The 26,574-nt window shown below is 40.1% G+C and overlaps 2 protein-coding genes across 3 annotated transcripts in view; one reads left to right on the top strand and one right to left on the bottom strand.

Moving 5' to 3' along the window:
- fam49a (family with sequence similarity 49 member A) overlaps nucleotides 1-20,793 on the top strand; it is a 36,154-nt gene extending 15,361 nt beyond the window's left edge. Inside the window, exons 2-12 of one of the 2 annotated variants that reach the window (XM_071478637.1) lie at nucleotides 4,811-4,866; nucleotides 11,032-11,111; nucleotides 13,624-13,745; nucleotides 14,020-14,125; nucleotides 14,948-15,084; nucleotides 15,250-15,327; nucleotides 16,137-16,253; nucleotides 16,629-16,708; nucleotides 17,808-17,934; nucleotides 18,091-18,161; nucleotides 18,255-20,793. In XM_071478637.1, coding sequence (XP_071334738.1) covers nucleotides 11,042-11,111; nucleotides 13,624-13,745; nucleotides 14,020-14,125; nucleotides 14,948-15,084; nucleotides 15,250-15,327; nucleotides 16,137-16,253; nucleotides 16,629-16,708; nucleotides 17,808-17,934; nucleotides 18,091-18,161; nucleotides 18,255-18,318 — 972 coding nt within the window. In that variant the 5' untranslated portion in view covers nucleotides 4,811-4,866; nucleotides 11,032-11,041 and the 3' untranslated portion in view covers nucleotides 18,319-20,793. Of the gene's footprint in view, nucleotides 1-4,810; nucleotides 4,867-11,031; nucleotides 11,112-11,356; nucleotides 11,535-13,623; nucleotides 13,746-14,019; nucleotides 14,126-14,947; nucleotides 15,085-15,249; nucleotides 15,328-16,136; nucleotides 16,254-16,628; nucleotides 16,709-17,807; nucleotides 17,935-18,090; nucleotides 18,162-18,254 lie in introns of those variants that run through there. The other variant, XM_071478636.1, reaches the window with a different exon arrangement.
- Nucleotides 20,794-21,626: 833 nt separating this feature from the next.
- fbxo16 (F-box protein 16) lies at nucleotides 21,627-26,127 on the bottom strand. Its single transcript, XM_071478635.1, has 9 exons — nucleotides 25,986-26,127; nucleotides 25,388-25,496; nucleotides 25,073-25,108; nucleotides 24,739-24,945; nucleotides 24,448-24,612; nucleotides 24,046-24,308; nucleotides 23,091-23,202; nucleotides 22,427-22,682; nucleotides 21,627-21,907 (listed from the first exon to the last, which is right to left on the bottom strand). Exons 2-9 carry the CDS (start codon nucleotides 25,481-25,483, stop codon nucleotides 21,852-21,854), a joined length of 1,191 nt encoding a protein of 396 aa, XP_071334736.1. The 5' UTR covers nucleotides 25,484-25,496; nucleotides 25,986-26,127; the 3' UTR covers nucleotides 21,627-21,851.
- Between the last annotated feature and the right edge of the window lie 447 nt (nucleotides 26,128-26,574).

The following is a 26,574-nucleotide window of genomic DNA, read 5'->3' as shown; positions in this document are numbered from 1 at the left end:
ACACGTTAATGCACCTCAAATAGATCTGTACCTTTCTGCTTGTCATTAACAGCAGTTGTTTCAGTTTTCCTCTACTTTTCTTTATTCACATTTCATTCCCCTCAGCAACACTGAGGTGTTAACACAATAATGATGCCCTCTTTCTTTAGGCTGTTAGACTTTGTTTGGATGCACAACTTCTTCTCCCGTGTCTGTATTCTTTGTGCGATTTCTCTCAGGATTATTTCCGGCGTTTTCTCCTCATCTTAATCACCCGCCTGCAGTCTGTCACTCTCAGTTTTTACCCAGTGGGTTTGGCGTCCTCCTCGCCAGGCGTTCAACCAGAAGTGACAGCAGCTTTCATCTCGTACCTTCCCCTTTTTCTAAACAGTAAACCAGTGAAGAACAAAGTGTGTAGGTGCGTGCAGCCTTTGGGTCCCACTCTGTCATATTCATGCACTTCCCTTGTTTTAATGGATGTCCCTGCTGTCACCATGGAAACAGAAAGCTTTTAGATCAGGCGTGGCAGGCTGTGCACGAAAGTAGCCGTTAATGTTTCATGATGGTGATGTTTTTTATCTTCGCAGTGGTGCGTGTGTGTGTATGAAGAACAATGCCACAGGTTAAGTCCGGGTGTCACCTGTCTGTAATTCACTGACACACACAACTAACTTCAGTGTAAAAACATCACACAGAAGGACTCTTTCGCCTTTTTCTTCGCCCTCATTACTCTCTGCAGACAGGTACAATTTATCCAGAGAAAGTGAACTAGAAACATTTCATCAGAAATTGCCTCCACTGTGCCCGAGGCAGTGGCCCCGAGCTGCTCGCTGTGTGGCAATAGAAGTGAGAAAATATGATAATTAGGATAAAATGGAAAAGTAGAACAAGATACATAAAACTAAGCTAAGCTAAGTGGAATCAGTGAAACGGTTTTGCTTATTTTTTACAGTTGTCTGAAATATTTATTACTTCAATTCCACACATGGAACCTGCACTTTAGCTGTAGTCCAGACTAGCTACCTAAATGCCAGTCTGGTTAAAAGGACAGATCCAGTCATTTTTTTTATCACTTAATTAAACATTGTGGGCAGTTTTCGACATTTTCATCATTTTCTCAGGAAACTAGAAAATGACCTCCACCAAGGCCAGTATCAAATAACATCCACCAGCCCTCAGAGGAAAAAATTCACATTCATAATAAGTGATCTGGAACAGCCCCACTGAGTTTGGTACCTTTTGTGTAATTCTACTGACAAATAAACACACAAACAAACAGACACAGGTGAAAACATAACCTCTTTGCAGAGGTAATAATTTATGGATCTTGATGTGAAACCTCATGTTGTTGATATCTATGACTCTGTACAACATGGTGCAGATCCAGATAATAATCCAGCTCTGACAGACACATGTAGGACTGTTTGACCTTGGTGGAGCTCTACTTCTACTGAGTGCTGTACTAGTAATCTAATGGAAATGAAACCTTTGCACACTTTCAGTATCTGAACAACCATAAAATGGGACAGTAGGCTCCTTCCTTTTTACTCACTGAGTCTTTTTCAAACACAGCAACACCTACATGTCTGAAGAGAAAGAAGACAAGAAGAAAGAAAGACAGGAAGAGAGAAAACACTGATGTCTTTTGATACTCCACATTTTCCTTGAAGGCATTGACAAGTCAGGGTGAGAGTCTGAGAGCAAACTCAATGTGAGGTGATGAGGGCTTCCCTCCTTCTGTTAGAGCAAATTAGGACAGAACAATTAATGGAAATATTATCGAAATTGCACTCATATCAATCATATGTTAAGATAATGGCAGTATGATTTTCTTTGCATATGGTTCAGCCAGAGTTTGAGTCCAACATATCATCGTCCAATGAGATGGACAAATGACTTACTCTGGCTGAGATACACCTCTTTTTTTCTTAAACTCTTTTTTAGAATAATAGATAACTTTGGTTAGGTCTGGAAGGCAAAACTGATCAGATTTCATTATAAACTGACAAACAGCCATTTTTAAAAGATTGATGAGTCCCCCCCGCAAAAAAAATTTAACTTTTAAAAAACTAAACAGTTAGTCTAGTGGTTTACCTAATTAATGTGCATTCACTTTGTTTCAGCTCAGTGTGAGAGTTTTGCTCTTATTTACATGTCATGTTTCCTCAGCCCCCTCTCCTCTGACTTCTGCCCCCAACCCCCCCAACAGAAAAAGCAGTCAACCTAGGGGAAACACTGAGATATGTAAAATTAATTAAAATTAAATTAATTAAAAATAGCTCAGCCAATATTCATATGCATCACTGCTCTAAACATTACATTTAAATTTACTTGTCCCACTTACTCACACTGGGGCATGATGGGCCTGTATTGTTATTCCTGTTATTCCTGTCGGGTCCCTGGAAAATTCCATTCATACTCTCAAATGATGTTTCCCGAAAAACATGTTTGTTTTGAAGGAGTCTGCATCTCACTCCTCTCTGTTTGGCTCCACCACCTGCCGGGATGATTTAGTCAGATTTACTGACTACTAAAAAGACTGACTCATCTGCTGACCGCCTGGTTAAATGTGTGGCTTGTTTGCTGAATGGGTGGCTCACAAGGCTAAACGATTGGATTGATTATTTGTGTAGCTAATGGCTGTTGTCTTTAATCTGCAGTGATGTCTGCTGGTGGATTTTGTAAATTGAGTTCCTGGCTAATTGAGTTAATCATATTCAGTCTTGGTGTGTAAATGAGTGAACGGCCTGGTAACATCTGTCGGTTTGGCTGGAGAAACAAAAGAGAACAACTACACCAGATGAGTGAAAAGGAATAAGGAGGAAGAAAAGGGAAGGAGAGAAAGTGTGATAAAGAAGTTGAAGATCAGAGAGAGAGAGAGAGAGAGAGAGAGAGAGAGAGAAAAAAGTTGGATGTGTAATGAGTGAAGTGAGTGTGATGGTGAAGTGTCAGCTCTCATCAGCGCTCAGTCTGTGCCGTCCACATGGTGTTTTGGCAGAGGAGGTGTCTCTAAGAGGTCCAGAAGGGACACACAGAGCGTGATGGTGAGGTGAAGTCTGCTCATGTGTCAGACCACAGGGAGCTGCCACACACTTCTGTGCCCTTATAAGGAGAGTGTCCCTGTGGGGCCTCCATCCATCCATCCATCCATCCCACCTCTTTTTCCCTCACTCTGTTGCCGTGCAGGTTCCACAGTGGAGGGATGGGGGTCAACACAGACGGATGAGGAGTACACACTGTGACAGATGGACAGATGGGAGAGAAGACAAACTCTGTGTGTGTTTTAGTCTTAAATCTCTGACACGAGAGTTTGGACAGTTTATGTCATCTACGAGATGAATAAACTGTAAATCTGTCATTCAGTACTAATTGTTGCATCTGAAGCAAAAAATCACTGGATTTGTGTGTGTGTACAGTAAACAACGCATTTGCTCGTGTGTGGCAGAATTTAAACCTAAGGTGTAGGAACAATGCTTCCTGTCACCTCGTGTGGTCAGTGCTTTGTTGTCATGTTTATGTGGGTTAGTTTATTCTGTACATTTCTGTGTGTATGCTTTATGGACCATGAGAGGAGCTAGACAGGTAAATTGCCCAGGCCGGGATCAGCTTATTGCAGATACATTGGCATCTGCAATTAAATTACTGACATTATATTACAGATGTAGGTCATTTAGAAACACTGTCACCACTGTACATAGTGTAGTGACCACCAGAGAGAACTGCTCTAAAATTTAGTTTGCATCTTGGGCCACAATTACTTAAAAAAACAAATCTAAAGGATCCGTATCAAGGATGTTGTTAATGTAGGAAAAAAATACTATTGGCTGATATATGAGATATTTTTAACTCCCAGATATTGATGTATCAGCCTTAAAAATCTGGTCAGACAAAAGAGCGACAGCACCTGGGGACATGAAACAAAAACATTTCCAGCCGCAACAAAACAGGCAGCAAGATGTGACCACAAAGCAGTTGAAGAACTCAGCTTTATTATAACTAGTTATTTCTTTCCAGCCACACCTCTCCACATGTTTAAACTACTAATCTGTAGACCATTATTTTACTGTGCACTTCAGCAAGGAAGAGCGTATGTCTTCTACACCAACAGGTTTTGTGTGCAGCACTGAGCAGATATCTGCCAGCTGAAAACCAACAGATGCCCCAAACTTTTGAAGATTTGGTGCAGGAAGTGGCTCCAACAACAATAATTTCGCTCCCCTGGTGTTCCAGGTGTGAATTAAAGGTTTGCAGTTGTATTACAAAATGACTGAGAGCACAAAATTAAAACAAAGTAGTTCCGATTTCTAAATGCAACTTTTATATTTAAAGTATATGAATCTGAATAAGAAGCTTCAGAAAACCCTGTTGTTTTTTTCTTCTTCAGCTGAGCAATAAATGTCACACTGAATGTGCACTCCCTTTGATTTGGACAGAATATGACAGCACCATCTATTTTTTTTATTTTCCTCTGTCACCCGGGGAGGGAGTTATGTTACAGTGCATCCCAGTGACCATTAGCAGCCGCCGCTTGTCATGGGACATTTAATACTCCAGTGACCATGCAGCAGACAGAAGCTTAATCAGCATTATTTTGGATATAACAGACGAGGGTGTCGATTTCACTGCTGAATAATTCAGCGGTGTGTTCTGTGATGGGATGAGGGTTTGTGTTTGTTTGCTCAGTGCTTGTATGTCTGGAGAAAAGCTGGTTGACAGTTGATACTGTACCTGACAGATGTGTGATGTGCATGTGGGGGCAGACACACACCAAGAGGTTTTTAAAACATGCAACGTTTGCTTAAGCACATTTTTTTTCTCTCTCCTGTTTCAGAGACAAAGAGAAAGCGGATGATATAGACAGCCACCCGAGGTCCTCCACCAGAGAAGGTACGTGACTTACACACACACACACACACACTTAGAAAAACAGTGTTTCAAGCTTCTGTATTCATGTTTGAATAAGACCACACTCTAAGATGCCACTGAGGCACATCAGCCCAGCAACAATGCTGTGGTTTAGGTGATTACAGCAGGGATTAGCCTGCACTTGTTGTAGTGAGCCCAAAACTTTCTCTCTGGGAGGCTGCTGAGCTGTTGAAGAGAAACACTGAACCCTCAGTTGGTGTCTCTCAGATATAGACAGGAGGACAGGTTCCCTAACTTTTTATGTCAGAACGATACCCACATCACACTGTTCAAGTTCCTCTTCAGACATATTTTAAACTCTAAAAATACTCTTAAAATGTAGTGTAAAATGGTTTTCCCCATGTAAAAAGTGGAAACTCTGGAGCTGGAAGCACATCTACTCTTACTTCCTCTTTGAGAAATCTGGATCAGGCCTTGTGCACCACCAACCACCGCTGCTAGTGCTAGGTTGACAGTGATGCACATGTTTGAGCCTCAGTCAGACCCAGACTCAGGAGTTTTTGAGGACTTGTGACCAAAATCGGTGACTAGAAGACAAATCAGAATGGTTGGCATAGTTAGCATTTTTTTTTAATGCTGTTTGTTAGCTTGGAACTGGCAGTGGTTGACACAGTGCTAGTGTTTGGGCTAATGTAAACTCTCTCTCTCTCTGTACTGACGAGTTTGTTGATGGGATTGGTTCCTTAGGTTATATAACATATGACTCTGAGACTGTTATTGGTTCACTGCAGTTCCAAGGTGGAAATATTCAGTCATGGTGGTGACTGATTATTACACTCATGATATGTCCTGTATTAAATAAAAAACACCATATGGACAAGATTAAAACTTGATTTTCATAGGAGGGGGGTCCTAAAGGTTTGATACAAGTTTGTATCAACAAATGTCAACTGAAAAGACTCAAAGTGCCCATAATGGAGATTGTAATGTCTCCTTATCTAGTGAGTAAAATGACTGAGATATCCATAATCAGTATCAAATGAAAACTACAGATGCTGTTCAAAGGCGTCTGCTAGTTTAAAGATGAATTTGTAAATCTTGAGGACATAAATCTGACTCTCAGAACAAAGCGTTTTTTTTATATCAGAGAAAACAGCTGTGAACTACAAATACCACATCGGACTGGTAAATGATAAAGATTGTACCGTGAAGCATAACAATAAAAGTATATGTGAGCAGTTTTCCAGGTTGGTTTCTCTTTTTGTGGAAAAAAACAAATAGGTTCATCAATGGAGGAGCCCTGTGTTATTTTCCTGCAAACAAAAGTTCTGTTTTCATTGTGTTTCTTACCAAAATATAATGTGTCTATCTTTTAAAGTCATCATCATGATTTGTTTACATCCATGTTTGTCCTGTCCTGTCAAAAACTCAACAGGCTAATCCTGGTTTCTGGTATTAGATCGTTCTTCTCTGACCCCTTCATAAAAGCCAAATGTTAAACCTCTTGATAATACAATATGTCAAAAAACATTCACAATTCTACAAATCACTTGGTTTGTCTCTTTGCTCAGAGCACGACTTCTCGCTCACCGGAGGTTGTTCCAGGCTCCCAGACAGCAGAGAAAGGCGATTTATACGTGGCACTCATGTTGGTGCTTTAAATGCATAGAGTTTGCTTTAATTATAAAGCACAAACAGCCTTGAGACTGTGACACGGTTTCACAGGCTCATTTTTTGAAAGCGGAAGGACTGTTTAGAATGAGGTTAAAGGAGGACAGTGGGGTTGTTGGGGGAATTTCTGTCAGAGCAGCTCGAGCAGAGCAGAAGTGTAATGATAAGGCAGATCAATGATCAATTAAACAAGTTGATTGACAGGTTAATAAAGAGTTCCCCAGTTTCTACAAATCTGTGATGTTGGTTTCAATGCCTGACGTCTGGCAGAATTTGGAAAAAAAAAAAAAAAGATTTTTGTAATTTCATATGAGTTTTAATTTTTCTTCTTGATGACGAGAGGTCTCTCTCTAACTTCTTTTTTTCCTTTCATTTTTCTTTTTTTACATTGAACTTCTTGTAAATGACATAAAGGGAAATACCTTTTGTGTCCAATATCTGCTTCTTTAACGGTTTTAGTTGCACCCTCAGCACATTCTCCACAAAAAAATATTCATTTACTGCACATGGTGTACTATACGTGCTATTTCCTTTTAATTTAACCCAAGTCAGCTGATGATGGTAAATATTATAGGAAAGAGGAAAGTCAGAGTTTCCACACTTTCAGTCCAGGTTGTGAGGATAAGTGGTAGCAAAAGAGGAACCGAGCAGACAAGATAACTTCTCATTCCCTGTCTGACTTTAACATTTTAGGCTAAAGATGGGAAAGTTTGATTTCCAGTGCAAACACTGTATATAGTTCTATAAACCATAATATGAAGCAGTTTACTGTTTGCATGGCGTGCATTCAGCCTGCATTTGTCTTGTTATAGTTTAGTCCCTTGTAGATATACAGAGTCTTTACTCTGCAACTGCACATTACTGCAAAACCATTGAATTACACAGAATTACATTACATAAGTACTAAACGACGTTAAGTCTCAGGCCTCTCTGCACACTCTCATGCACGGTCACTCCTGCTGCTGTTCTCCCACCCTCTCCTTTTTGTTTTTTGTCGAGTCAGAATTTAAAAGTTGTTAACAGCTTTAAATTAAACTCCCGCCCCACGTCATCCTGACCTGCGTTCCTGTGCTCAACTCGGGTCAAGACCAGGGTTTTGAAGGCAGGGTCAGGTGATGTGCTTTAAGCCATTCAGATAGAGCATCAGTGTTTCAGGTTTCACCCTGTGGGTTACAAAGAGTATTACTAACAGATTTGTGAGCAGGATTATGAAGATGGAACAAAACATTGTTCACAGCTCAGACTTTAAATGTGAAGATGAGTATCTGTGGATGTTTGATGCATTTAGCAACATTTCTGAGAGGATGACACAGAGTTAAATCTCATCTGACTATTCAAACCAATTAGTCTCATTTCAAAGAGCTAAAACCAAGTCTCCTCCTTCATCGTTTACTATAGACCTTTTACTAACATGAATTGTGGCTGTGTTCCACTCAGATGTGTCAGTTCTGAGGCACTACATGGAACCCAGCCTTTGTTAATATTATTATCTGTGCTTGTCCTGCTGTGACAAATGAAAATATCTGTTGTGAGAAAAGCATTGACCCTGGAGATTACCGTGTAAAGTCAATCCAAAAAAAAAAAAAAAATCTGTCTTCAGTCTTTTGCTCCAGTTAGCTCAAGTTGTTATAACTTCAACAAACCATATATAGTACATCGCCTCAAGTAAATAAACAGGAGGGGATGAGAACAGACTGTGGTTACTTATATATGCACATTTTTACACTGTGTTTTTATCATGTTTTGTATCTTTTACTCAATTAGCATAAATAGGCTGAGGGGGATTAAACCACTCTCATTATGTCTCTGTGCATTCCTCTGAGTACATGTTATATTCTCAGCTTGTTTAGAGCAGAGCCCTGCCGGCTTCTTCAGAGACTAGAAATAGTAAAGAAAGCTCCTGGATCTGGTTTGTTTACCTGGGAGGGGGATTAAAGCACACATTCAACTCCAACTTTACTGTCACAGGCTTGGATTGTTTTGGGTTCTTACATTTCTGGTCAGATTATGTGTAAATTAGGTTTTTACACTGTTGAGTCTGTTTTTTGTTTTTTCCTGGTTTTTGCCTTGTTTTCTTAAACTTACATTTTTGTGTTGCCCACTCTGTATGAGCTCTGCAGACAGATGTTACAGATGTTTTGCTCTGCTCAAAGCATTTCTCTGAATCATTGCTTTCTTTGTGAACAGTAGCTGTAACATACAAGAATGCAATGCAGCTACATTTCGAGTGACATCACCACAGTAGACATTCCCCAGTGTTCACAAACCAGCTGGTTCACTAGCTATGTTAATATGCACATGTACGCGTGTGCACACACACACACACACACACACACACACACACACACACACACACACACCCCTATGACTCAAAGCCATAAATTCGAGGTTGTTGAGAACGGCTCTGGTGTAGTGTAGGAAATGACAAATTGATAATATCCAACAGTGTAAGAGATTTGCCTTCAGGGCATCTCCTAATAGTAGGAGAATTCCTCTGTGACAAACTTTCTGTCATGAATGAAAAGTTCCTGAAAATGTCTTGATTGAAAAAACATCTTAAACCAGTGATTGCACCTTGGTTTGAGGTCTCTGATAAAAAGAAACTCCCCTCGAAGTGGCGGAGAAGTCCTTTGGTTGGTGTCTGTGATAGCGCTGTCAGGTTTAATGGTTAACTGGCACCTGAGGGAAGCTCACAGTTTGGCTGGAGATGAAGGCAGCTGAGTCTGTTGAGGAACTTGTTGTAGCCGCAGGTTATGATTCGCCTAGAAAAAATATGGCTGCTGCAGCGGCACATGTACCAACATGACACCATTACAGTACAACTTTAATCCCTGTCAGTGAACTGTGGAAACAAAGCAGCACTGCCCCCTGCTGGTAGACCACTGCACTTAATCAAGATTGATTTATAGGTGTGTGTAACTGATTATCAGGCACGTAGGAAGGTTTTTCATTTCCCAAGATTTAAAGTTGTCTCTGTAGGATTAGTATGCAGGCTGTTTTTTATCTGGACTGTCACATAAATATGAATTCATGAAGGACACAAGATGAGGAGCGAACACCATGATTGAAAATGGGCGACAGCTCGCCAGAGGCTGTGCAGATAAATGCAGTGTGATTATCATGTGCACACTGCAGCACAGTGTCTCTTTTGTTGTCACTTCACACTTAAGTTGAGGGGAAGTTGGATCTGTGTGTGTGTGTGAGAATAAAAGACTGTGCTCTCATAGTTTCTCTGCACAGTATCAATCTGCAGATGATATGAAATGTTGACTCTTAAAAAGCAGACGTTTAAGTCTCGGTGCATCTGGATTTTTTTTTTAAACAACTTTTGTTTCCCACCCAACATGAATGTAACATCTGGTAAAATCTTTTGAACCCAGCGAGGTTAAACTATTCCCACTTGCACCCCCATGACACACTGTGACGTTCTCCCTTTTACCGTAATCACGGCCTCATATCTATTGTAAGTTTAAGGCCTGCTGTGATTACAGAGTGTGTGACCACCCTCAGAGGCAGGGGAGGTAGACTTTCCCCCAGGAAATTGCTACCTACCTTCTGCCTTTTGCCTTCAATAAAACCTTTATAGAGTCTAAACTGCTGTTTAAGACCACATCCCTGTGTTTGGTCCCGTTTAGAAAGGCCCGAATCCAAAAGAGCAGAGGAGCTGGTTCAGAACCTCAGCAGCCTCTTTACTGACCAGGAAACACACATAACACAGACGCACAGCTGCACAGTGTGAATCCCACCTGCACACAATGCATTTTAAACAACAAACACTTTAAGATAAATACACACATCATTAATAACATTATAATACTTTAATCCCGTTTTGGTTTCATTTGCATGAAGTGAAGTGACATTATTTAACAGATGATGTCACTGATTGAAGAAAATTGACATCACACAGTTAATTGATTAACCAATTAGTCAATGGACAGAAAAATAATCAATCAAAATTAATATAAAAGTCATTTTTAAATCAAAATAAACCTAAAAGTCTTTGGTTTCTGCTTCTCAGATGTGAATACTTGCTGGTTTTTGTAGCTTTCTGTTATAGTGAATATCTTTGGGGAAGTGTTGGTCAGACAAAATAACACTACTTTGACTTTTACCTGACTTTTTCTGCAAGGTAAATGCACATAATGAGACACCTGACCATGCTCCAGTGTTTAGACAGGGTCATAGCTGAATTCATTGTCAACTGAAATCCGTGTTGCATCTAAAATGCAACACAAACTGCACTTGAAAGCATCAGTTGAACACTCTTACGTGTGGTTTGATACAAATGTCTGTGTTGAGTCATAAATAGACACACCTCATGAAGAGTGAGCATTCAGAGCAGCTCCACTGACCTGACACTGACACTGAGTGACAAATAGAAACCACCACGTTATCATTTTCTCTGTTATGTCAGGTACAAATTTAGCTGCATAGTGAATGTATTTTGTGTAAACTGTCCATGTATTCATGTGTTTCTGTGTCTTGTGTTTTTTACCGTTGTATTCTGACCATCAGGTTTGCTGGAATGGGTAACCTGCTAAAAGTCCTAACAAGGGAAATAGAGAACTATCCACACTTTTTCCTGGACTTTGAAAGTAAGTCTGGCCGAGGAGTGGAACAAAGGGAGAAAAGATGGATGGAGAGAGAGAGATGTGGGGAGGTGGGATGGTGGGGGTGACGGACTCAGCTGTTTCCTTTCTGTCAGCAGGTCTCTGCTCCCGATGACGAAGCCATGACGGAGTCTGCTTTTGCTCCTGTCTTCTCTCCTTTGCTTTTTCCCCTTCTCTCCTTTTTCTTCCCCTCCGTCGTGACCTCCCGCTGTTTCAGCGCTGATCTCCCGTCTCTGTTCAAATAACTTAATTTAATGACTTTTTAACATCACACATACTTTTCTTCCTTTCTCTTTTCTTTCTTTTTTTCTCTCTCTCTCTCTTGCAGAAACCAAATGGGGAATCTGTTAAAAGTGCTCACTTGCACAGAGCTTGAACAGGGGCCAAACTTTTTCCTTGACTTTGAAAGTGAGAACAGCTTACGCCTGTCCTTCTGCTCGGCCAACCCTCCCCTCCTTATCCCTAAATTCATTTTTCCTTTGAGCTCTCTTTGGCCGCTCACACTGGTCAGGGGTCAGCCCATTCAGCTATTGAATTGTCAGCCTCTCTGCTTTGAATTTCTAACGCAGCCTCTGAAGGCTGTTATTATAATTCCTGATTGATTTCAGTGCAGTTTTAAAGTCTATTCTCTGCACGCTGAAGTTGAAGAAGAATGGAGCTGACCCTTGACCTTTTGTTGTCTGCTTTTACTAACTTGTCTGCATGCATGACCCTGTAGGTTCACTTACAATGAGACACATTTGATGCATATGTATGTGGCCTAATGTAACTACTAACATATTATTGTTAATAGTGTATTAAACAATGTTTTATCTGGTTTCTCTTCCTGCATAATCTCATATATAATACGCTTTAGTTCACTGCTGTTAAGATGAAAAACACTCCTGCACATTACATCTCAAACATTAACTCAGCTACGTTACTGCTCTGCTACACACAAAATAGACACTTTAGCTCATTTTTTAACACAGCAAATAAATCTGCTTTGGTCTTTTTTTTCCTCCCACAGGAAAAAAAAAAAAACAATAACGCCTCCACCATGGCATTTCAGCCGCTCTCACAACGTAGCCAACCTCGGGCTTTGTTTATTCAGCAAAGAGGAAATGATGGGAGTGGAAGGGTTTTGAAATGCAAAACAGACCCCAGACACAGAGTTTTAATGTCAGTGATGCTCTATATTTGGAGCTGCTGTTGTAGAGTTTGACTCTCTGTGGTCATGATAGCCCAAGCCTGTAGTCTGAGAGTCTCAGATGCCTGCAGACACCTTACAATTCAAATGATGTCTTGTATTAAAACAACACAATACATATACAAGATATTTTTGCATTATTCAGAGATGTTTGCAAATAATTTATGTCCTTCTCAAGGCGTAACTATAGTATTCTTGCTGTAATCATGCAGGAAATATGAAACTAAGCAGTCAACTTGCATGTTGCAGGCATGGCAGAGCACAATAGAACTCCATACAATTAATCCAGTCATTCTTCTGCAGTAAAAGGCCATGAATACTTTGATCCAGACTCATGCTCATTTTTTGCACGGCTCATTAACAAGGTTCTACCGTAGCTCCATGCAAACTGCCTGCAAACACACTTCAAACAATTTCACAGGAGCAGAACATTTACAGCTTTCCAACATATACTGTATATCTACCTACGGGTTCTTATACTGTCATCTGTCAAATATAGCTGCTTTGAAATGCTCTCAGAATTTAGATTTTCTTGTGTGTGTTTTAATAGGAAACAAGTTCTTTTAAAGCTGGAGGCAGGAGGCAGTGAATTCATCCAGCTCCTGTGTATTGGGACACATGACTATAAAACTGGAGCCATTAACCCGATAGCAAGGTTCTCTAATTTGAGTGTGGACAGTTCAGTTTTATCGGTGTAGTTATCTTTTAGCAGATCCATAACATTTGGGTTTTGCATTTCAAATTAAAAGCATGAGTGTGGGCGATCAAGGCAGCACATTTTGGCAGCTGACTGTTGAAGGACTCGTGTGTGGATATACTATATGTGCCACAAACTGGAAATGTTGACTGAAGTGAAATAATGTTTTTAGCTGTAACAAACACACACACACAAACACACAGTTCATTGTGCTGAATGTTTTTGTTCAGCTTTTCAAATAGAAATAAACAGAAATTGATTAATTAACTTTTAGTGGCAAAAACACTCAGCACACCTGCCTGTTTATCCTCCCAGTGAGTGTTTCATCATGATTTAAAATACTGTCCTTATTTAATTGTTTAATTAAAGCCATTTCACATCAATGAAAATTGAATGTATGGTTCTGCAATATAAAGTTAGACTCGAAAATTAAAGATAAATGCAAGTTAAATCTGCAAGTTACATTAAAACTAAAGTTATTCTTGATGTGAAAAGGCAAGAATTAATAAATTTGTAATGTGTTTGCATTGTCGGTCAGCTAGCAGAGCTAACTGTTGTGATGGGATGTGTTTGTGTTTTGTTGTGCGTGCGTGTGCGTGTTTGTCTGTTAGATGCACAGCCGACAGAAGGAGAGCGAGAGGTGTGGAACCAGGTGAACTCAGTCCTCCAGGACTCTGAGAGCATCCTGTCTGGCCTGCAGGCGTACAAAGGAGCCGGTCAGGAGATCAGAGATGTGAGGAGCAAACACACACACATACACACACACACACTGTATATGCCCTGTCATGAATAAATAAAATAAACAATCTGTGAGCAGGGATGTAGACCTGTAGACCTCTGATGAACTGTTTGCTGTACGGAGGAGAAAAGAAAAACTGAATTGCACTGAAACTCAGAACAAGCTAGTTCAGTATCCAGTATATGTGGTGCTTGATGTTGATGATTGTTATGACACTAATCATGGATTTTTTTTCTGATGTTGTCCTGCTGTTGTTTCTTCATTTCAGGCCATTCAAAACCCCAACGACCTCATGCTGCAGGAGCGAGCCTGGAACTCCGTCTGCCCGCTCGTCATCAAACTCAAGAAGTTCTACAGTTTCTCTCTGAGACTAGGTGTGGTCCCAGCAGCGATGTCTTGTCTCATCTTTCTGTATTTTCAGTGGCAGGATGATCTGATTTGAACAGGTTATGTTATAGTAAAACATTTTTTATCTTATTGAGTCCTGGCCAAATACTGGTAAAATAGTGCCGTATGCCTCGTCTTATTTTGAAAGTTTTGACTTCTTTCACTCAGGTTGTCTTTAAATAAGTAATCCTTGATTTTAAAAATGCTAAAAGAAAAATCAATAATTAAAATTGTAATTTGAAACTATTAAAATATTTGCAAAGTGTGCAAAGTGTATGATATAGTTGCAGTCCTGCACGGGTCCAGTTTTGCAAACCCACACCCACAAAGCTTGGTACCTAAAACCAGCCCATTAACCTCAACTGTCTTTCAATCAAATCTGATCAAATCTCTAATTTTGTGTAATGAACCATCCCATTTAGATGTGCAACCTCCCTCAGTCAGCTCCCACTTCTTGTAAAAATATTTTTTACCTGTTGCACATTACCTGTGGGTTCCTGCCCCACTGCAGGACTCTGATATACTGCACCTAAAATCAATGTTGAACAGTTAAGTTTCTGAGGAGTAAAACTGTCAGTGAAACTGTTAGCTTAACTAATCCCCACTATAGAAAATGTTCAATGAAAAATTGTCTTGTAATTTAAAAACTAAAGTCGTGTGCTGTAGCAACATATTTTCACTAGAAAATTCTTTGCTTCTCTTCTTCATAAAATGTGACTATATGAATAAATTCTGAGCTGGAAAAGTTTGTCAGGGTTTGCACTGATGTGTGTGTGTGTGTGTGTGTGTGTGTGTGTGTTTGTCTGCAGAGGAGGCTCTGCAGAGTTTATTGGAGTCCCTGACGTGTCCGCCCTTCACGCCCACGCAGCACCTGGAGAGGGAGCAGGCACTGGCCAAACAGTTTGCAGAGATCCTCCACTTCACCCTGCGCTTCGATGAGCTCAAGGTTTGCTGGGAACACTGATCTCAGTAACACACACAGTCTCAGTCACTCCTCCCGTGTTACTTCACATTACTTCATAGTGCATATTACTGTGTACTTGTATGAACTGATGTGTTGGTTCTGTTAATTCAGCTCTGGAAGTTCAATGTGTTTCTCGTTTCCCTCCAGATGAGAATTCCTGCCATTCAGAACGACTTCAGCTACTACAGAAGAACCATCAGTCGAAACCGAATAAACAACATGAATGTGAGTTGCCCAAAATAACATATAGATGAGTTATATTAGCTGAGATCAACAACAGCACTGGGGTGACATCCGTCTTGTTCCTGGGCTTCTCAGATCCTCATATTTATATCTAACATCAGGCTTTGATATTTCTATGTTTAGTACCTGCAGAGCTTTCTCTGTCTAGGAATTGGCTTTAAAGTGACACAAGAAAACTGTTCACTGTGTTTTGATGTGTCTGTTATGTCACATCAGAAACCGCAAATAGGCCAAACCGATCACATTTGCAGGTACCATAATATATATATTTTTTGAATATTTATGATTTTTGACATTAGAACAAGTGCACAGACCAAACACATAGCATCCGTTTAGATGATTATATAAATTGAGAGACAAAAGATTCTTAAATAGAGCTCTGTAGAGCTTTAAAGACAGCTAAACAAACAGACAAGAAAAGAATACTCTCATCTGCCAGAAGTATCAAACACAGTAAAACAAGCATGCAAAACAAAATAAGCAAGAGGGAAGAGAGAGAAAAAAGAACAAAAAAATAACCTTGGGTGGAGTAACCATGATATCAGTAGCATACCAGACATAAAGGCTTACATGCAACACGCATAGATTAGGTAGTTAGGTCTCGACCATTGTCAAAAAGCTGCGAGATACCATAATATTAAAACTATTATCCCTCCAGCAGTGTGGGGACGCTGCCTCTCTTCAGTGAATATAAAACTGATTCTTCTGCATTTGAAAATGGAAAAACAAAATGAACCCTCACACACTGACACCTCTATTTCATCCGTGTCGTTTTGTTTCTGTGCCTGAAGTTGGACATTGAGAGTGAAGTCAACAACGAGATGGCCAACAGGATGTCTCTGTTCTACGCTGAGGCTACACCCATGCTGAAAACACTCAGCAACGCCACCACAAACTTTGTGACAGAGGTGAGAATAACGCCCATTAACCCTGTAGTTTGAAGTTCTGCTGTACATTAGATGTTTTGTCCATTGCTCTAATTCAGCTTCTCTGTCATAAAAATGTAATTTTGGTGAAACTAATATTTGTTGCATTCATTGTCTTAATGCTGCAGCTCTGAAACAGACACTTTAATGCATGAACTAATATCAAAATATAAATGAAAAACACTGTTGACAACTGCTGTAACTTTAAAAATGATTGACAGTCATACACAGATCTACACTGTTTTACTGTTTTTGTCAGATCATGATGATTTCAGGACTGTATCTAATGTTTTTAATGACTTATGTTTAAAGACATTAAAGTGATGGGTAATAACGTCTGGTTTGTTTGTTCTGTAGAACAAGACTCTTCCACTGGAGAACACAACCGACTGTCTCAGTACCATGGCCAGTGTCTGTAAAGTCATGCTGGAGACACCGTGAGTTACAACACTTGCTACACACACACACACACACACACACACACAAACACACTCTTTAGGCTTCTTGAGGCCTTTTTTCACTGGTCAAAAAACCCACCAAGACCCACTAACATCTGGCTTTTGTCGACAATAGAAAAGGGTAAAATCAGCGTTCACACCCGGGTAAATGTCTCTGTATTTATCGGCTGCAGCTCGAACCTGCTAATTTTCACCCCTTTTCCTGCTGTTACATCTTTCAGATCACAGAGACTGTAAACAGACCTGTCACCTGTCCAGCACAGTGCTGTTAAACCAGAAACACCTGCGGTGACAGATCTGTTTCACCAATTTGCATTTTGCACTCCCTAATTTTGGTGGAAAAAGGATATAGCTCAGCAGTTTGTAGATGAAAAGCAAGTGGAATTTTCTGAATTGATGATTTTAAAAAATTGATCTCAGTTTATTCACATGTTGGTCTAAACCTTTTAGTCGGACATCACCAGGTCAGTTCACACGTCCTCTCGGTTCAGTTTCGATTTCCAAGGGACATCATCAGAGGTCACAGACCAAAGTGCCTCTGGACACAATTTGGTCAACCTCCAACCAATCAGAGCAACAAGTGACCAACAGCACCAGCCGGTAAATTAAACTTTAACCTGTTGGTCCTGCGGAAAACACATCTTTGTTTTCAACAAACACTGTCAGTGTCGTTATACTGCCGTGATAACGGATTCTACACATCTCTCCACATCAGTGGCAGCCATCTTGGTCATTAAAGAAAATGCCTCAGCAGTGCTCCTCTGTCAGTAATTGTATCAAACCTGCCCCGTTATAGATAAATGTTTGTGTTGGTCCAACCTGTCAAAACGGATCAAAATCTGCCTAAACGGGGGACGGCAGTGAGTCAGACCCATCTGAGAGAGCAAATAAACATGAGCTCGCTCTGGTTTTCGTCTGGTTTTCAGGCTATAATTTTTATTTTTTATTTTTTCATTTCCATATGTTTTTCATGTCTAATCCTGTTCCCCTCTCTCTCTCTCTCTCTCTCTCTCTCTCTTTCTCTCTTTCTCTCTTTCTCTCTTTCTCTCTCTCTCTCTCTCTCTCTCTCTGTTTCCAGGGAGTATTCGAGTCGTTTCAGCAGCGAGGACACGCTCTTGTTCTGCATGAGGGTCATGGTCGGGGTCATCATTCTGTATGACCACGTCCACCCCAACGGCGCCTTCAACAAGTCCTCCAAGATAGACGTAAGACACACACACACACACACATACACACACACACACCTGACTGAAGCTGCACAGATCATGTAACAGCAGCGCTTCAGACCGTCACGAATCTGTTGTGTGATGCAGCTCTGAAGATCTTCAGCTCTGATTCCGACTCTGTTCATTTCCTCTCAGATGAAAGGCTGCATAAAGGTCCTGAAGGACCAGCCAGCAGACAAAGTAGAAGGCCTCCTGAACGCCCTCAAGTAGGTTACACTTCCCTCTGTTTAAATGCTGTTATACACAGCAGTGGTGCTGTTGGCCTCCTAATGCACTGTTTATTATTTATGTCTCTTTAGATTCACCACAAAACACCTGAATGACGAGTCCACTCCGAAGAACATCCGGACGATGCTCCAGTAATATTTGCTCTTTTTTTAAAAAAAATATATAAATAGATATGAAGAGGATCAATGCTCTGACCTCAAATAAGATGTATATGTTTACATTATTTAAAAGACTCGATGTTAATACTTGTGTGTATTTGCATAGTCATTCCCTCCAAGTTATTGAAACCTGCAGAACATGTACCTTGTACTTTGCAAAAAAAAAAAGCATCACATGAATTGCCTCTACTGTTAACAGCTGTCGAAGCACAAATGATGGATTTGTCAGCCTTATACTATAACTGAGCTTTGCAAGGAAGCATAAAAATGTCCTTAAGCAAATCTCGTCAATCTTTTGTTTGACAATGGAATTAGATTTTAGTCAAATTCAACTTTTTTGATTCAAAATATTTTTTTTTTTTTTTGAGACAGTGAAATTAAATTCTGACATAGGTTCACGTTTATATCACACACAAAAATCAACATGCATTAAAATAAGTGACGTTATATCATCCTGTGTTTTCACTTGATTTACAGAGTATGAGATGTAATGACAATATGAAATCAATCAATGTTTAGTGGACATTCTGTTGCAGTGAAGGGCTAAATACTGAAAGCAGGTAAGGGATTGATTGGTTTGTTGAACCAGTAAAAGCATTTGGGTGTTTGTGTTTTTTTTCTCTTTTTTTTTTTATAGTCAACTGTTGTATTTTGTCGTTGCTCTTTTCAAACTCCAGCCTTGTGCATCTGATAAAAATAAATCCACTGTGAACGTAAAAACATACTTTGCACATTCAGTGAGATCAAGTTTGTCAAAGTTTGCTTTAACTTCGAGGTTCTTGCTGATTGAAAATGTCGTGATAATGAATCACAAAATCAAATCAACCAACCAAATGTTTTATTTAACTGTTTTGTGGTGATGCTCTGAATGATAGTTGTGTTGTTTTGCTATGTTTTAAGTGACTTTTTTGTGGCTTTTGTATTAAACAGAAAATCAGTTTTCCTAAGACGAAAGGCCCAAAAAATTCACCCTAAATAAATGATATATACTTCTTCAGTGAACAAGTTTTTAAAAAGATTTTTTTTATCTCTTTCCTTAAAGGTTTTAGTTCTCTTTTTTAAAATCAGTTTAACTCTCTGGATGTTTTTACAAAGGGGTTAAAGGAAAAAATTCTCCTCGTCTCCACTGGAGAGACAAATGTGGCCAGGTTGATTTTTATATGAATTTTGATACTGTTTGACATGTTTAAAGCAACATTTGTGAGTTTGCTAAGCCCTTGTAAACTCTGTTAATTGTCTTCTTTACGTCAAACCACATCTCGGATCATTTCATAACCTGAAAACTAACAGTTTAAAATAATGTACACCTCAAACTTTTGCCTTAAATTAGACTGTTAGGAGGAATGACGCTAGAGACTTGAGCGTTCAACCTGCTCTGTGTCTGATCATTGTCACTTATCACAGATGACCCATTTGACTGCGTATTCCTGATATCATAGCTCATCTTACTAATATTACACCACAGACATTCCTGATTGTTCTCAGTTCCTCCTCCTGACCTGCTACAACTCACCTGCTCACATGGTCGGACAATCTCCTCATCCGTGATGGTTTTGTACGTTGTGTCCAGTTAAACCCTGGTTCACGTTTTGTGTAATCTTCATGAAGTTTGTTTTGAAGGATGCAACTCATAAACATCCAGATAAGTTGTTAAGACACATTTTTGTTTTTGGTAGAATTGTTGTAAAATCTACTTTTCCAGAGCAGACTTCTTCAATTTTACCATTAATCACTCTATGACTTGCACCACACTATCATCACCCCTGTGATCTTACAACATAGAAATGTCTGTGTCTTATCATGGAGCACAACATTGCCTTGAAGACAGAGCATAAGCTGACAAATAATAGAGATTTTTATGTTTCATCCACAACATAGATTTACTTTCATATTATTTCATAAACCACACATACTGCACACTGTACCATACACACTCCTGTCCTTTGATTAACATGTCAACATTCAGTTAATTAATATTAAATTAACATGTCAGGTATCTACTATTCATTTAAGTCTTGTTTATTTTTCATTCTCTTTTATTTAGTAATATATATATGTGTGTGTGTGAGCCATATTTTGGATGCAATGTTTTATATGCAATAAGTAAACTAGAACTTTACATGGATGAGACTTAAAGTGAGGTGTACGTATGATACTGATATTTCATATCTGACTGAAGTGGTTTTTTTAAAAATGAAAATCACATCCTCTGTCATGATTGATGTACACAAAGCTTCCCTCTTTTCCCAGGATATGCTACTGTGTGTTGAATGCAAGATGTTGTTTTGAATACTGAGACAAAATCTTTTTTTTTTTTGTCTTAAACTGACAGTTACTGTTTAATAATTTTGGAGTTAAGACTCACTGTTTATATAAATTGCTTTGGCTTTGTATTGCATTCTGAATGGGATGTGTGGATTGGATAATAAAGGTGGTACATTTCTTATACAGACTATGTTTCCATTGGCCCTCATATTTACAGTATGTGGTACACAGCTAGTAGAGTGGTACGTTGTACACCTGATGTTCATCGTTTATTTATTCTAAAACTTGAAGGTACCCTCTGGAGTTAACTTCTAAACAAAATTATGTTAATATTCAATGTCACAGAGCTTCTTTTCTTGGCGTATTTCCATCAGGAGGACTCTGGCATATGGGCGACATTGTGGGTGTAGACAGGATACAAACAAAACCTAAGGCCCCATCATCAAAACATTCCTCCATAGCGCTTAAGAAATCAACATCTGTAAAAACGTTAGTAAAAACAAGCACTGTCATGTGTTTAAAGGAGCTATTTGTAAGTTTTGCTATTGCTACATAGCTAACATTAGCATTAACAGCTGTTTACTCACCAGTCTAGAAGAAACTTTATGAATTCAGCATCAAACCTTTTCCTTTACTCATTGGAAAGCAACACCAATGTTAACACTTGTCTTTATCACATCTTTTCTTCTACTGAAGTTAGCATGCTAACCCAGCTGGCCCGGCCCATCTGATCACTTTCCAATACAGAGTAAATGTTGCCTCCAATCTGCCCTGAAGATGCTCAGAGGGAGTATGATACCCTCATGTATTATAAAGACAATGATGGCAATCACCACCATCCACTCATGGCCAAAAACCACAGTCAGTGGCAGAGAAAGCTTTCAAATTGCCCCTCAAAATGTCAGATACCATTATTGAAGAGAGTTGTTAAGATTTCAGAGGTGCAGTTGTAATTTAACTATGAGGCCACTAAAACTATTTATAGCAGCAAAATACAGTTTCCTTAAAAAAACTAAAATATTTCTTCTTCTTTCAATGGCTTTTTATTCCAAATGTTAAATTTTCTTAAAGTTTGAAACAATTGAGACCTTGAGTCAGTCTCACAATGTTACAATAATGATGTAAATATAAAATATTCTTCATAATTGCCTGTCTCTTCTCTTTATGCAATAGCCTGCAAAGAAACTGAGAATGATCCTGTAGTTCTGATGTTCTCCTGATGGGGACGATATGCTTCACTCGTCATCATTGTCGGTGTGAAGCAGGCACAAGCCACGGCTGAACCTCAAACAGTGGTGTACCTGGGATGGATAATGATTTACACTTTATACATCAGGTCTCCAACAAAGTAGTAGTTAAACCAGTGAACACAATACATCAGAAAAACTCAACCTCTGAAATAACACCGAGACTGGTGTGTGGTCAAATTACACCGACTACTGGAAAAAATGTTGTAATGTTGCTGTGATTAAATATTTTTGAGTAAAATAGAGCTACATACCTTTAATTTTGAAGTAAGACAACACAAGAGTACACTAAAATTTTCTGCCTTTTCTTACCGCTAACAGTTCGTCTTATGGACATTCATTAGTGAAAGAAAACCACTGAAATTTATTTTCTAATGTAATAACTGAATCAAATCTAAATCTTAAAGACAAATAGTAAAACAACATTTATAATAGGGTCACAAACTGCATTCAGTCTGTGACTTTCTTGCAGAATCAGTCATTTTTTTTACCTACAACTTGCCCTGAATGTTTCTTGCTGTGTGGTTACATCATATTCAGCCCAGAGGAGTGAAGGAGCAGTGGTTTACTTACTGGGGGAGCTGCGATGTGAGCGCTGGGACGCCCTCAGTGCCTCCACACTCAGCTGGGGAACCGCCGACCTCACCGGCCCCGGACGGATCCCAGCGTTCCACTGGGCCAGGCGCAGCAGGCTCTTGGCGGTCTCCTTGGTGATGGGGTAGTCGTTACTGCGAGATGCCCATTGAGGTCGAGCTTGGGCCTGATGATGATGAGGAGGAGAAGGACGATGAGGAGGATGTTGGGGTGTACAGTTGGAGCTGAGGAACATCTGAAGGAGGAGGAGGAGAAAGGTTCTCAGAGAACTGAGGTTACCTTGATAACCGTGTGTTCAGAAAAATAAAAATATACTACATACGGGGATTAAAATACATGTATGATGGTTCCACCACAGCCTGAATATTAAATGCCACTGTGTCCTCTATCTCACCCTTTCCTCCCCCACTTCCTCAAACCCCGTCATCAGCATAATTTGGTTTCCCCCCCCGTCACCTCCCTCTCTGAGCCGCTCATCATTAACATGCATTTCTGTGTAAACGCTGCTCCATAATGCATGATGCCTGCTGGTTGCACAGTCCCCAGAGAACCTTCCTCGTTTATCCCCTCTCTTTGATTCAGACAAGGAGGTCACAGTCACAGTGGGGTTATGGCGGCGATGATGAATGGAGCGTGGTTTTACCAGAGATTTGGCTTTGCGGAGTTTGTAATTCGCCTCAGACAGCGTTTTCCTGCTCCCGTCGCCCGGCTTCGGTGTGTTGCTGCGGCAGGTGTTAGCTGTGGTTTTCATTTGCCTGCAGAGAGACAAATGAGTCAGTGAGCAGGTGTGACATCAAGGCGAACACTTCAGTGGATTTGCATTCATTTGCAAAGGAATGTGACATATCAGCGATTAAATTTATCAGTTATATCTTCATTTTTTCTTTGCACTTTAACTGTCTCTTTTTTACTAGCAGGAATGCAACGCCCTGGAACCTGCTTGTTGGTTCGGTTTTTGTTTGTTTGTCAGCAGGATTAGGCAAAAAGTACTGAACACGGTGGTGGGATTGAGCATGGACCAGGGAAGAACCCGTTAAATTTTGGAGCAGATCCAGATCATTTGCTATGAATTAGATTTTTTTTCCTCTGAAGTCTGGTGTATGTTGTTATGATACTGGCCTTGGTGGAGGTCCGTGCTCTCTGAGTGTCCTTCTAGTTTCAACATATATAGCACTTTCAAGAAAGATTTACATTTCAGAAATGCATGGTTGGATGTATGAGCTTAAAGATTGTTAGCACACGATCAAAATCTTTCATTATTTGACTGATTATTTGAGCTTCACATGTTATAAATCTGAACAATGTTTTAAAATAATCAAGGGAGCAAATGTAAAAATGCACGGTCAAAATGACACTGACATTAGTGTAGTAGTGTGAACTTTGTCTGACGTTTCTTTTTGACATCTGATACATTGTGTATTGACAATAACTCTCTTTTTCTTTTATTCCAATTTGTTTCTGTATCTCCAAATTACAGTTTCAAACATTTAATTCTCCAGAACTGGATCCTGATGTTCCCTCCAGTACATCCTATCTCTATAATACACTTCATCAATTCAGTAAGTGGACAGAGTTTAGTAAGTCTTAGTTGGTCTTACGCTCTCAGGGCTTGTTCGGTGGGGTCCAGGTTGTCCAGGTAGTTAAAGCGTCTTGTGTCTGTGGGATGTCTGTCTGAATCTCTCCATGGAGGCAGAGCCGTCGGCTGCTTCTCTTTTATTAATCCAGTCCTGCTGCTTCCCACTCGCTGCGCAGTGGACCCTGGACGCTCCTCGCTGGGGAAGGCTGGATCTAACAGATCTTCATGTCTACTGCTGATCGCTGCTACATCTGGGATCCCAAACTGCTTCGGGGACGAGGTAGTCTGGAGGTGTGCAAAAGATTTTGCATAAACATTTTTATCACTGCATTGTTCTTAGCAAGAGCCACAGTACTGTTAATCTGAAAATTTAATAATGAGAATCAAATAATGTTTGGGTTTATTGTGGATCTGATTTCCTGACCTGCAGCAGGGTGAGTCTTACCTCCTCCACAGACTGGATGTAGTGTCTCTTCCAGACACCCTGCTCAAATGGTGCAGGGGAGAAACTGATGCACCAGCCGAGCCTCAGACACTTGGGCGTCCACAGCTGGTCCAGCTCCACGATGCTCTTCCAGTGCCAGCTCACCTGCCCACGGGTGGCGGAAAAAAAGAAGGGGCCAGAATTTTTATTCTTCAAGCCAGGATTCTCAGCTGGCTAAGTGATCGTCAGGTGAACAACCCTCCAGGTCAATACTATGTTCAGTTTGTGTACCTGTGCACATCGACAGAGGCTGCGGGGGTCCAGGAAGGAGAAGAGGTAGAGGCAGAGGGCTCTGGGCAGCAGGCAGGTGAAGTCTGCAGCCTGCAGGGGGAGCTGTCTGCTCACACTGACGCTGAGGAACCTCAGCTGCTCCTGTGAGCAGCTCAGTATGAAGTCCTGCAGCACTGCCCTCCTCTGCCTGTCAGACCACCTGTCGAACTGATGACATCAGTCTGTCACGTGCACCGCTTCGGTTTTATTGAGTTGGATTCACATTGTCTCCACTGTACAAGCAAAGACCCATCAGTGCATTTAGGGTATTTCTAGTCATGTGATTTAAACTTACCCACTTTGCCAGAAGGCTTCGTCTCTCTTCAAACACCTGAGGGGGAGGAGACGATTAGAAAGTTAAAAATAACACCAAACTGCATTGTTAGGAATAAAACAAGTCAAAATGCATGGCTAGCAGTATAATTGTCTGGAAGGTTTTCATCTGATGGTAGTGATACTGTATGATGGGATGTAATTAAAGTTACCTCCAAAAAATGTATTAACTTATGAATGTATCTCACTTAATAAATAATGTCTTATCACCTGTGTCATCACATACAACATAATATTTATTTAGTAAAAGGTTCCAGGGGAGATGAGCTGATCCGACCTTGCTGTTTGCCACAGGGTGGTTCAGAGGAGTCCAGGCGCTCAGTTTTGTCTCCATCTTGGCACAGCTTGCAGGTGACCTCGGTGCATGTGGCATCTCTGGGTAAAAGCTGGATACAGGTGATGTGCCAAAATACACAGAAATGAAACTTCAATCTTGTGTTTGATTCTTTTTATGTACATTTTTGCAGCATGTTACTAACATTTTCCACCATTGTTTACAACAGGGCTTTGCCACTTTACAGCATCTGCCTGAGTATTTGCAGTAAGTAGTAGTAGTAGTAAGTACCAAGGCTCATGTTTAGCCTCCTAAAATACAACACTGCATTTTTTATCAGATTTAAAATGGATAAAGTCTTATAAATAATGCCAGATGATGATAATGTTTCTCTCCACTACCTAATAAACAAAGCATCTCCGGCTTTAATGCTGTATCTTGTAAATAAAGAGTTTGGAAAAACTCATAACAATTCCACAGTGAAAGTGGCAACAGTCCAACCTGACACACACACACTTAAAGCTGCAGCGTTACACTGTGTGTGTGAACAGGACACTACTGCTCAGCACTGTACAACACACTCCTGTGGTATTGAACTCACCATCAGTTCTCCTCGGCCGACACAAAGAAGTAAATCCAACTCCTAAACACGCTTTGTGTTTATGTGCATACTCCTGATGGCCTTTGTGTCCATGCACCCAACTCTACTTCTTCTCTTCTTCTTCTTCTTCCCACTGCCCTTTGCACAGTTTACTTGTTTCCATAGTAACAGTGAGTGTGCTCTCTCCTTACATCGACTGGCCGTCACAGCCTGTCACACACAGGGGGGGTGCTGCAAAGCAAACCATGGTGGAGTGTGTGGAGTGTGCAGGCCTCAGTGGATCTAATGGTGACAAATGTACTGCAGAAAGCCTGACGCTGCAATTGCTATAGAGACCATCTGCCTCAGATACACTCAGATACTGCAAATATATAGACTATACTTCTATGTAGACGATACTTAGAAACATAATATATTTTGGTCACTGGAAATTAATAATTCTCTTTGTTGATAACTTACATCAAAAGTCATCTACATGCACAGACACAGTGAACCAAAATGTTAATATTTGTTAACATTAAATAGGCCTATTTGTAAAGTGCATGTACTTAAACTTCACATTACTATTATTATTTTTATTATTATTATT

The sequence above is a fragment of the Trachinotus anak genome, unplaced genomic scaffold (genome assembly GCF_046630095.1).
Source record: "Trachinotus anak isolate AG129_WGS33_773 ecotype Australia unplaced genomic scaffold, CSIRO_AGI_Tana_v1 ptg000005l, whole genome shotgun sequence".
NCBI classification, from domain to species: Eukaryota; Metazoa; Chordata; class Actinopteri; order Carangiformes; family Carangidae; genus Trachinotus; species Trachinotus anak.
Note: the sequence above shows the minus strand (reverse complement) of the source record. Positions and strands in the feature narration are given on the sequence as shown.

Coding starts and splice junctions, on each gene's coding strand:
- fbxo16 (XM_071478635.1), bottom strand. CDS start 25,483: ATGCCACATGCACCGAGGTCACCTGCAAGCTGTGCCAAGATGGAGACA. Junction 23,203..24,045: donor ACCGAACAAGCCCTGAGAGC/GTAAGACCAACT, acceptor GTCTCTCTGCAG/GCAAATGAAAACCACAGCTA. Junction 21,908..22,426: donor CTCACATCGCAGCTCCCCCA/GTAAGTAAACCA, acceptor TATCCATCCCAG/GTACACCACTGTTTGAGGTT.